This window comes from Eupeodes corollae, chromosome 2 (genome assembly GCF_945859685.1).
Source record: "Eupeodes corollae chromosome 2, idEupCoro1.1, whole genome shotgun sequence".
NCBI lineage: Eukaryota > Metazoa > Arthropoda > Insecta > Diptera > Syrphidae > Eupeodes > Eupeodes corollae.
In genome coordinates this window covers 17,427,557-17,440,554 of record NC_079148.1, presented here as the reverse complement: position 1 = coordinate 17,440,554, position 12,998 = coordinate 17,427,557, and the positions used below count along the sequence as shown (strand labels likewise).

Below are 12,998 nucleotides of genomic sequence, written 5' to 3'. Positions count from 1 at the left end.
TCTTTAAACAAACGAGTAAATCACAGCTTTGTTTTAATTTCCCATTAAAAAACTCTTAACGATTTATAATACCTTGGCACACTTTTATTTCATAACAAAAAAAAAAAAAGAAAAACATCCCAATTTGGGATGCTCAACAAAAGATAAAATAATATTTACCAGCCCAACAGCAAAAGAAGCGTCAGCGGACGATGATGATGATGGCGGTAGACTACGACGACGACGATTGGGTCGGTGGCATTAAAATACGTTCATGTCACACGTTTTATGCAATTTATTATTTTTAACGCAACATAAATTCCCGCAGGACGAAAGCGGATCGGACGGAGGTACTGTGTGGAGCAGTGGATGGCGCTTAAAAAATCTTGCAAAAATAAAATCAGTTCCAGCAGCTTTTGTCTCTATAAAAGGCTCAATGATATAGCTACATTTATAATTTTCACGCGCTTATATACGTCCCAAAAGAATTGACCAAACAAAACCTCCTGGATGGTGCGCCTCCACCTCTACCATCATCATGGCCAACCCCTCAACCAATTCAACCGTCCAACCGAACGTGGCTAAATGTAGGTAGGTAAAAGAAGATTCGAAATTAAGCCATTCATTAAAAAAAAAACAAGGACAAAAACGACCAAAACGTAGGCAAAAGGACACGTTGTATGTCCTGGACATAAATAAAGAATAAAAGAATAAAAATAATTAAACATTATTTGTTGTTTTTTTTTTGTTTGTTGGTTTGGCTCATATACCAACTTACCAACTACAAAAATCTCACGTTGCAAATTATTTTACTTTTTTGCTGGACTGCCACCATCCGTATTCAGGAAACGAAGCTCGGAAAACATCTACCTATGGTGTTTTTTTGTGTTTCTTCTGTGCAATGTTATTGAGCACGATAATATTTTTTAATTAACCAACAATAATTATCGAAAATTGTTGTTAATATTGTCAACTATAAAAATGAGTTTAATTAAAATTAACTGAGCTTGTGATACCATCGAAGAATCGGAACACAATCGCTACCCTCACCGCCTTCGCACTACACAACGCAACGTATCACATTGCAAGCACGCATACAATACGTAACTAATCGTACGGTGACCATTGCAGCCTATGAAATTGATTTAAGCCAAGTCAAATTATTATAGCGTTTTTAAAAGTGTAAAATCGTGGTACTTTGCTATATAATCAATATTATTTAAATGGAGTGCCGTATGGTAGCTAATTAGGTCCCTTATTGTTTAATGTATCAACAGACAAGAATTAAAAAAAAAAACTTCTCAGTTGTGTCAGTCACGAATAGACGCCTATAAAGACAATCAGGGGGACTATGAGGTATATATAACGGCTATAATGAAAAACCCAACGAACAGAGATGAACTTTATAGAGCAATGCGTTTTGAAATTTCCATAATTTTTTTTTTGATTTTAAAGAATGACGATTAAGAAGGAACGCTATCGGAGAAAATTTTTCCAATGCTTTTGATGTCAAAAAAACGTTTTGTACAAAGCGGTGCATTGTCATGTGACTTCTTCACCATTGTTCGTCAACACTTGAGGCGCAATTTTCTAAAGGCCTGTTCAATTACTCAAATACTTGGATGATTTTTTTTTTTAATCACTCAAGGGGTTATTAGTACCCTTTATATGTTTATATTTAAAGACAGTGCTAGCGTTAGGAAAATAGGGAAGGATTTAAAAGGAGATACCGGTGCACATTGGTCTTAAAGTTCTGAACATCAAAATGGGAGGGAAAAACAGAGTTGGCCAAAGCATTCCACATTCTCGATGTGCGATTTAAGAAATGATCTCTATACTTGACAGTACGCCTGAAATTTAGCTCAAGGGTAAACTGATGAGCATTCCTAGAAGTGCGAGTATTACGGCTGAATTGTTTAAGGGGTGGAATGCAACTGGCTAATGCGACAGAACATTGCTTGTAAAAATATCTATAAATCAATGAAAGGCATGAAACATCGCCTATCATTTTTAAAGCAATTTTTTGTATTCTATCCAAGAGATTTAAACTTGTTTTGGGTTCACCTGCCCAGATATGCGAATTATATTCAAGCTTTGGACGGAATAAAGCTTTGTAGATTATAGCCAGATCAGAAGGGGTGACAAATTTCTTGCATCGTCGAAGAAATCCTAAGCACCTATCAGCATTTTTGGCGATATCGAATATGTGATCATTCCATAAGTGGTGATCTGTGATATTCATACCGAGTAGATAGCGGATCCGGGGGTGGGTTACGCTTTAACGACAGGAGACAGCATTGAGTTTTCGAAGCATTAAATTCTACACTGTTTTTGATTCCCCACTGGACAATGCTGTCAAGATCAGACTTTAATGAGCTTATCATACCCTGCCGTTTAAATTCCACATCCGAAGGACAAGGATGTGAATCTAGAAACGAATATGAAAAGCTGAGGGTACTGTCGTCGGCGAAACAGTTTAATGGATTAGAAGTGACAGACAAAAAAAAAAATAAGGAAGAGAGTCGGAGACAAAACGGAGCCCTGGGGCTCACTAGCATTTATTTTATGAATTTCAGACTTGAAACCATCCAATACAACTTGTATTAAACGGTTAGAAAGGGAATTTCTTATCCAACGAAGAAGAGATTCATCAATACCAAAAGCACGCACGAGCTTGGTACCAAACTCTATCAAATGCTTCTGAATTATCAAGTGCAATAATCTTACTTTCTCCAAAACGATGTAAAGATTTGTTCCACTGTTCGGTGAAATAAACCATTAGATCACCAGTGGACCTATTGCTACGAAAGCCATACTGTCGGTCTTTAAGAAGCTTCCGTTCTTCAAGATATTTCTTAAGCTGAAAATTAATCAGCGTTTCCATGACCTTAGACAGAAAGGACGTAAGTGCAATTGAACGATAGTTTGAGGGAGAGGAGGATTCGCCTTTTTTAGGGACAGGCTGGAAAAATGCCGTTTACCATCCACTCGGGAAGAGACCTGTAGAATAGGACAGATGGAAAAGCTTACGCAGTGGTTTTTAAAACGTTGAAGAACACCTCTTCAGAACAATAGGTGGAATACTATCCGGGCCAGCAGATTTGTGTATGTCAAGGTCTTTCAGTACTCTTTTGACTGCACGAGTGCGAAAGAAGATTTGTCCCATAGAATCGTTTACGCTCTCAAGAACAGGAGGACTCATGGCACTCTCCTGCAGCGTTGAATTAACAGCAAAATGTGCTGCAAGCAAATTGGCTGTGTCATTGTGGACGAGCGTTGGAACCGAGGATGACGTGGTGTTTCGTACGTTTTTTACAAATGACCAGAAATTTTTACTACCTTAATAATGGTCGAATATGACCATTACAGGTCTTTCTAGCTTATTTAAACTTATTCCAATTTTCTTCAGTCGGGTTGGCTTTATAACAACGGAAACTTACATCTCTGAACCTAATACCCTCTTTACAGCTCGAATCAAACCATGAGTTCTCTTTGGGTTTGATAGATTTCACCCTATTCGGGAAAAAATTTCTCATTCCACAAAGAATTGAAGTTTTTACCATTTCTGCGCTGGAATCCACGTCACTATCGAGGAAGCATAGTGATGAGTTAAAGTTCCTGAAGAATTCATTGAGACCGTCCCAATTGGCTTTTTCATATTGCCAAACGGTTCCCATAGGAGTTTTTTCTTTAACTGGGTTTTTGTTGACAGATCAAAGCATAATGTCAGTGCCACGTTTTTGAGCATTGGAACGGTAGCGGAGAAGATAAGCTTGGTGATCAATGAGGGCAGTGTCAAGTATGTGCTGTCATCAAGAAAGGATATTACACGAGACGTCTTGGACAAAACGTTACCGTTTTAAAGTAGTAAATGACGACACCAGCGCTAAAATCAAATGGGGAATAACAACGACGAACTCTACGGGCTGTACAGCACCAAAGGAATTAAAGTCATTCAGACTGGGTCACTAAGAGCAAATGAACATCATCGATCCAGGCTGGAAAGTCCTTGAATTAAATCTAGAGGAACCGTACAGTAGAAGAAGACCGGGTGTTTAAGTAGAGGAACTCAATCAACTTGGCGTTCGAAACTGAAGACATCTTGCTAAGGATAAATAGGACTGGAGAAGCATTTTGGATGAGCCCGAGGTCCATATTAGACTGTTACGCCAATTTAAGTAAGTAAGTAAGCTAACAATTTTGTTTATAGTATAGATACTGATTTTTTTTCAATTAACATGGTGTACCTAAGGGTAGCTAAAGTAGGTCCCTTATTTTTTTTAATTCATAACTACTAAACAATTAAGGGTGCAAATCATTTCGAACTCCAATCTAATTGATTATAACGATGAAGTTAGAGAATTGCACAATAACAAAATAGAGTGTAACTTGATAATATTTTGTGTGTTGAGTTTTGAAAATATGGTCACTCCGAAAAACCTTTACTATTCGATATCTTTTTTGGCCATTATTTTCAGTGAGTTCAGTGTATCTCACCAAAAAAATAAAAAAAAATGTCCTTATTCTGTCATTATTCATTGAAAAAGTTTTGTTTTGTTTTTATTTTTCACAAGGAAATATTTACAAAGATATAAATAAAGAAATAAAAAAAACCTGCAAAATGTCGGTATATATTTTATTTTTTTGGCCAAAAAGGGTGCTAGGCCATTAAATGTGTATAATGTACCTAAAATACACTCATGTGTATGAGCCTAGGAACATGTGAATGTTCATAAAAAACATGTATATAACTTCATGCACATGTCTATGAAAGCTTTATTTTTTGGAATAAATACCAACAACAACAACAAAAATATTTATTTATTTAAAATTTATTTTTGTCGTATATCTGTTAAATTTAATTTTCCTTTTTTGTCAATGACTATGCTGTTTTTGTGAATGTACATATGTATGTATGTATAAGGATTGTAGATATATTTCAATATTTCTTCGATTGCCATTCGAAATGGATTTAATATTTTTTTGCATTGTCATATTTTAAAAACAGAAAACAAATTTACTGAAATGTTGAACGCAGCAGTGAATAAAATATCGATAAAATAAAATAAAAAGAATAAATGCAAAAAAATAAAAACGTTCATATTTAGATATTGGAATTTGAATCGTATTTATGTTTGAATTTCAATAAAAAAAAAAAACAGTGTGAAATATATTTTTATAACTATGCATAGATACTCTATTTTGCAAAAATATTATTTTGTCGTTAATACTAAATATTCTATCTTAGTTTTTGTTTTGATTATTTTTGAGATATAACCTTACGTATTTTTCAAATATTTCAAAAGTTGTCCAAAAACTATGAATGCTTTTTGTTAATTTGGTTAAATTAAATAGATAAATAAGGAAATAGATAGATAAGGAAATATTAATTGCAATTAATTAGATATACGTAAAGATATTGGTTATTACGGAGAGAAATACATAAACATGAGAATATGCATAACTTTAGTATGTATTTTATATTAAGTTTAACGAATTTAAATTAATATTTAAAAAATACAATATTCCACTCATAATAAACAAATAATTCTGGAAAACATGGGAATTGCAAACGACTTAAAACGAATTATCATTTGAAGCTGTTATTTGGTATGATACTAGCAGTATTAGCATTGTAAGTACTTCCAAATTTCAAAATGTATTTCAAGTAAACTAATATTTTGTATTGTTTTTAGTTTGTTAAGTAGATTTCTTAAAATTAACAAAATTTTGTTATTTTACGAAAAAGAAAAAAATATTGGTCAACTATTTTAATAATTTTTTGTTTGACATTTATTTCAAAGATTATCTTAAATTAAGATGTTTTAGACTCATAAATACAATTTTTATCGTTCCTCCGTTTTATTTGGCAAAAAAATTGTGAAATACTTTTATTTAATTTGCATATTTTGAAAATGTTTAAAAAAAATTGTGATCATACAAATTTTACTAAGAGTAAAACAAAAGTGTACAAAATTTAAAACTATCAGTTTTTTAATCAGTTTGAAATTTAAAAAAAAACAACAAGCTAATAAAAATAGTTTTTAGTTTTTGAAAACAAGTTTTTTGAGTAAAATACTTCTTAAGGATTTCCCTAGTTCCCTTCAATTTGAGATAAATTTAAAAAGCTAATCTAAAAAGGAATATTGAAATAAGGACAGTTTTCTTTCAGAAATATGACCAACTTTGTCTTAGTTAAAAAAAAAGGAAAAAAACGAAGTTATTTTCAAATATAAATAAGAGGCACACTGATACCTCTCATCCCGTCTGTCTATTTGTCTTGCTTAAAAGTTTTTCTATATGTACTCGTATCAATTTTTACCAAATTTGCGTACTGTAGATTTTATTTTTTATGAAAAAAACGGACTATTAAATTTTTATATAAAATTACTGAATATCGAAAACAATATTTTCTGTGAAATAAAATAAGTTTGAAGCCAATATTTTTAAATTTTGAAAAGCTATTTGAGTCGAAATTAAATTTTTACCAAGTTTTAGTATTGTTTTTTTTTTTTTTGTTAAAAAACTGTCAATTCGATTTTTTTCACAATTTTATCGAATGTTGAAAACAATATTTCTTATAAGATAAAATTAGTTTCAAGCCAATATTTTAAATTTTTGAAAAGATATTTGAGTCGAAAATAAATTTTGACTAACTTTTAATAATTTTTTTTTAGTTTTTTATTTTTATTTATTTATTATAAGATAAAATAAATTTGAATCCTAAATTTCAAGTTTTTGAAAAGATATTTGAATCGATATTCAATTTTTACCAACTTTGAGTAATGTTTTCTTAGATTTTTATTTTTTATAACAAAAAAAACTGTCAATTCGATTTTTCTCAAAATCGTATGAGTGGTCAAAAATATTATTCTTCGGTGCACAAAATTGTTTTGGAGATGAAATCATATTTTAGTCTTAAAATTTTGGAGGTGACACATTTTTTTTTCGGTTTTTTGATTTATAAAAAAACCGTTAAATGGATTTTTTTCAAAAAAAAAAAAAAATACTTCTTTGAAATCACGTTACAATATATTATACTAAGGGTTAGCCAAAACTTTATCCATTTTTTTAAACTGCTATGGTAAAAAAACACCCAAGCAATTTTCTTGAGAGCCCTTTCTGCATCTTTTTGCGTTATTATCTGTATAAAAAAGTCGATATCTCTTCTGGTTCTTGAGCTATGGACAGCAAAAAAAACGTCGTGAACGTAAGGAGGAACAGACTAACGGAAGTACGAACGTACATTCGTACACACGCACGCACAGACATCACTCTTAAAATCTTTTATTTTCACTCTAGGAACTTTGAAACGTCGAGAAATGTCAAAATTTTCAATTCGACAAATCCGACCGATTACAATCTTTTCCTATGGGAAATCCATAAGTGTCATCAAGCTAGGGGCTTTCAACATATCCCCCTGTTCAAACCCCAAAATCATACATAAATACATATATCGTACAAATTTGGTATTACAGTGTTATACCACTTTTGTAAAGTGAAATTAAGACGATTTTTGAAATTTGGTATTTTTTTCAAAGTTATTTCATTTCATCTTATTTTAATGCACCCATGACTAGTTTGTAACTAGGAAATCGTTACAATTTGGTACAAACCCAATCGTCATACAATTTGGAACAAAATTGTAAAGAATATTCAAACACCATTGTCAAAATCTAACGTAAACATAAACGGCATCTAAAAGATGTGGTTTATTTAATTTTCTACATATTTCCTGTCGGTAATTTTCATTTCGCCAGATATTATAAGTCTAAATTGGTGCTAATCATCCAAATCGTTTAAAATTCAATTAGTCTATCAAATGATCCAATACCCTGTTGTGTTCCAATATACATAATAATTCCGAACTTTGACGGTACAACTTTATTATTTTTCAGAAATAGAGGGAAATGCTTCATTTCTTTTTTTGATCACTAGCTGACCCGACACACGTTGTTTTGTCATATAAACAATTTCTAGAGAATATTTTACTACAAATAAATGTCTTATTGTTAGTGTGTAAGGATGTGGTATATAAGTAGAAGATGTGAAGAGCACTGTAAACGGTGACAAAATATTAAACGAACAAGTCATTAAACAATTTTTTTTAAATCTATTTAAATTAATTCTTTAAAATTATAAACATATCTCTAGTTATGACAATACTACAAAAAAACAATATTAATCCCTTAATGCAACAGAGTGTACAATATTTTTTGTGATATGACCTTTCCCTGTCTTGTGCAAAACATGAAGGGTTTAAATCTAAACCGCAGACATTCATTGTTTGGCCTTGAGACTTATTGGTAGTCATTGCTAATGCCTAATGGGAAATTGAAAGCGTTTGAATTGAATTGGCTCATCTGTGGGTAAAATAGGGATTCGCGTTAATAATATATTTTCACCTCGGAATTTTCCATTTAGAATTATGGCTTTCAAAACATTTTTCACCAAATTTTAAATAACTAATACCGTGACGTTGCACAGCCGTGTTAACAAATGCTGCTTCTTAAGATTTGATTCGTTGACATATACATTTTTTGCTGCTTAAATTGCTTTTTCTGCCCGCCACTCATGATTTGTACATTGTCTGAGTACATCGGAAAACATATGGTCAATGAGAGCGTGTTGTAAATCAATAATCTTGAAATCGACCGGTAATTTTATGAATCCAGTTTCATCTGTAGTAACTTTTCCGTCGCCTATATCTTACAGTTCCTTTGAGAATGTTTCAGCTGATGGATCTTGAACTTTCATTTGTACTTTTTCAACATTACACCACAGTGGCGATGATTTACTTGAAGCGACGGGAAATGTTGGTCTAAAATCAACTGAAAAGAGTACCGCCAAATAGTTAGTCGTTGTTTTTTATATCTTTCAATGTCCTGTTCAACGCCTCAAGCGAATATTTGGGTGCCATATTGCATTCATCCAAAATGATAGTTTTACATTGTTTCAGCACTGTGGCCATGGATGATTGTTTTTCAATATTGCACACCGCGTCTGTTTTATTTTGAATATTTAGTGGCAGTTTAAATACTGAATGAGCTGTTCTGCCTCCATCCAAAAAAGTTACCACAATGCCAGAAGATACAACAGACATTGCGATACCATTAATTGATTCTATTTTTTCAAGAATTAGCAAAATAAGGAATTGTTTCCCAGTTCCACCTGGTGCATACAAAAAAAAAGAATCAACGTTGTCCTGCCGAAATGCAAAGTTTCATTGAAATTGGTTAAGCCGTTTTGGAGGAGTATGGCAACTAACATTGTGACAGGAGAATTTTATATAATAATTTTTTCAACTAAAAAAATTGTTGTTTTTGTTCAATTTATTGTAAATATTATTATTGATTTTAGTTTTCGTTGACCTTATGAGCCATTTTAATTCATTAATATTGTATGGGGTATTCAGTAACATTATATTTTGTTTAAAAGAAATTCTCGTGATCCAAATTGTAAGAAAATACATCTAAAAATATCAAACAAAAAGTTTGTTCAAAAATGAATGCCCTCAACTATAATTTTATAAATTGTTTAAAACAAAATCCAACGCTTTTTGAAACTCTTGAATATAATTCATATTATTTACCAAATTATATTAAAATCAATAAAGTTGTCTTCAAGAGAACACAACATTTTTGCAATGGAGCAAACCAGTCCTGTTAAATTCAAGATGGGTGTAGCAAAAATGTGAATCCGTCTTTATAGATATTTTATGTTCTTGATTTTAAGTAAGTTGATTCAACTGAAAGATTGAGGAATATTGCACCTTGACATGGATGCATAGACTAAAGAATGAAATGACTTCACTAGTTTTATGTATTTATTTTGATCAAAATGCATAAACTAAACTATAAAGATAAAAAAGCGATATGATTTAATTTTATATTTAAAACAAATAACAGACACACGATTTCGACTGTAAAATTGCGATTAATACATTTGTTGTTTAAAGTCAATAAAACACGATCGACCTACATTTTAAGAAAAAAAAATGTTTACTCTTTTGTAACTTAAAAAGAGCCTTTACAAGAAAAAACATACATATCATTATGTATTCCTACACAATTTTTAAATATAAAACTTATATCTACCTAAAAAATGAAGAAGATGCATTAAAAAGGTGCACTGATCAAGTTGATCCGGTGAAATTGGTAAACATGTATGTCGACGCACAGCCCCGGCCTACCATCAGCCATCAAGCTTTAGCACAGCGTGCGAAGTCGCCTTGCCGCTGCTGGATGATAATTTCTTAAGATACACTCATTCTGCAAAAACATATCCATACGCAGATGTAAAGACATAAGTTGTCTGTTTTTTTTTGTATATTTTACAAAAAAGGTGCAGTGCATCACGCAGAGACCGAATGGCAAAAAATCAATTATTTGTTTATGCAACGCAACGCAGCAGCAGGAGCGCTGCATTACACACGATGCAGTATATTTTTTTTTTAGTGCAAGATATTTTCACATCAAATTTAAAGAAAAAAGAAGATACAAATAAAACCAAGTGAAGGTTTTATCTTGACTTTCTTTTTATATTTTAAAACTCACATATCACATTTTATGTAAGTAAAGATATTTATTAAAGAAAAAAATACAAAATAATCTAATTTATATTCAATTTCGAAGAAATGATAATTTTTTGTATAAAATATGCAAATATATAAATCTAAAATCTTGCGTAATCTGAATCGATCTCAAAACCAAATTTGACTGAACTTTGATCAAATTGTGTTCTCGATTAAGTTTTGCAGTACAAAAATGTAATAAATTTTGCCACACATACAAAAAGGAGAGAAAAAAAAACAGGAAGAAAGAAAAAAAAATGAAAGTCCAAAAACTTACCATTTACAGTTACACTGATGCAGAAAATATTTAATGCTAAGAAAGCTAATCCAACAGATAAACGCACCATTTTGCTTGCAAAATTATGACAAAAATCTAGTGTTATTTTATCTGCAACGAATCACAGGCACACGGTGCGGAAAGGGGAGGAGGAATTTGATGTATCTTTTTTCTTGATTTTGTATCTTGTAGATACAAATGTCACACAGGAATGTGCGATCGATTACAAACACAGCACACAGAGCACTCTCGTTTTTTTTTTGTATTTTTATTTTTGTTTAACCACGACACACGATATCGAAATATCGAGAGACACCTAGAGACACCTTCTTCGATTCCGTTGGTAGCGATACGAAATCAAACCGTCAACTGAACTCCAAGTTGGTCAGAGAAACTGCAAGAAGGTAGCCTTAGCTTAACTGAGCTCAGCTCAGCTCGGCTTAATTTAGTACAAATAATACAAAAAACACATAAAACTTATTGGAATCTCCACCTCTTCGCGTACATAATTTTTTCTTGGATTGAAAATCGGGTACTGGTTTGGAACAGGTTGGTTGTCTAGGGGTTTTCAACTTTTGCCCCACCACACATCCCGCTCATCGTTATGCTGTTGGTGGTGATGTTGCTATGTTTGGCGGTGGCGGCATGGTGGATTGACAACGTCGACGTAGAAGTTCGACAACGACAACAACGGCAACGATGACGATGACGGTGGCATATTACCGGTGTGGTTCTGGAAAATCGTTGGTGATTTGGGCCTTACCTTCAATTCATGATCATTGTTGTTAATTTTTTTACTTATTTCATCTTTTTGTATTTTTCTTGTGGTAACTTGGGATATGGCCAAGAGCATTGATTATGGAGTTACATTGATATGTCGTCGTCACTATTTTTGTGGAGACATAAATCAACGAACCAACAAAAAAAATCAAGAACTCGGTTATTTTTTCCATTTTGAATTGTTACTGTGGAAGAGGGGGTTACCACGACTATATACATTTTTTATTTCTATTTTTACACTCTTTATAAACATAGTATATAATGTATTTGCAGTACATCTCTTATTATTCATATTCAGAGGTACGAACTTTATAAAAGGACCGTAGACAGAAAAATATTTCACAAAAAAAGGGGGACTTTTATGGATTTTTGTATGATTTTTTAAGTAAAAACGGAAAAAAAACCCGTTCAACCACCGACCTGGAAATAAGTCAAAATATAAGTAAGTTGGTAAGGATAAACCTTTTTTAACACCGACCTTTAAAGAAGTCGATTAAATGGCGGTGATAAAGAAGTAAGAGCACGATCATGGTTTTAAATCTCAACTATAGCCACCACAGCTCGTGTTGAATAATTCATCCCAATTCTAGAAAAATGTGAGTTAGATAGTTTTGTTTTTTTTTTTCTTATTTGTGCATTTTTAAAGCATATTCTACGCTCTATATTTATGCAGTCAGCGTTTTGTCTTCTGAATTTATACAATATAAGTAAGTTGGTAAGGTTTCTAGTTTGTATGCTATGCACAATTTTGTCTCTCAACTAGTTAACGAAAAAGGTTATTGGAGGACATTCTGGATGAATTTTAATCACTGAAGTGCCTCTATGTTCTGAGTAAATAAATTCTAAAATTTAATTCAAGTTTATTACTTCTTAGATTCAGTCGATAAGAATGGCCTTTAAAACAGAAGATTATTGTAAAATATTTAGAATAGACATTTTTGGAAAAAAATTATTTTAGCTTTGAATTATTGTAAGCAAAAGTCATTTTAATGGTTCCAATGGGAAGTTGGCAGCAATGTTCCTTTCACGGATATTGTAATAGGTCCGATTAGTCGAACGTAAGATTTTGATATTTTCTTTCAAGTTTCCTAGAATCAAAATCAAATTTCCGTACTATAGTAGTCCTTTTACAGTGTTTCCATCGACTTCATACATTTTGTTTTACAGATAATATCATCGATAGATAAGGAAAGAATTTTTGTGTTTTTGCATTATAACGATTCGAAAAACGATGTGAAAATGTTGGTTGACCTCAAATATCTGACAATAACAATAATGCTATCGTTTTTTATTAAATTGTAAGTTATATAATTTGCGTAATACCAAATTAGTAAAATGTTGCAAAATAAATTAAGAACTTAAAATTCTAAAAAAGCACTACCTACAGTT

The 12,998-nt window shown here is 31.9% G+C and overlaps 1 protein-coding gene across 2 annotated transcripts in view; it reads right to left on the bottom strand.

Annotated features, from left to right (window-relative positions):
* The window catches only part of LOC129946097 (chitin deacetylase 1), a 101,919-nt gene extending 90,711 nt beyond the window's left edge, over positions 1–11,208 (bottom strand). For both annotated transcript variants that reach the window (XM_056056132.1, XM_056056133.1), the window contains exon 1: positions 10,830–11,208. In XM_056056132.1, the coding sequence (XP_055912107.1) occupies positions 10,830–10,899 (70 nt within the window). In that variant the 5' untranslated portion in view covers positions 10,900–11,208. The remainder of the gene's footprint in view (positions 1–10,829) is intronic.
* Between the last annotated feature and the right edge of the window lie 1,790 nt (positions 11,209–12,998).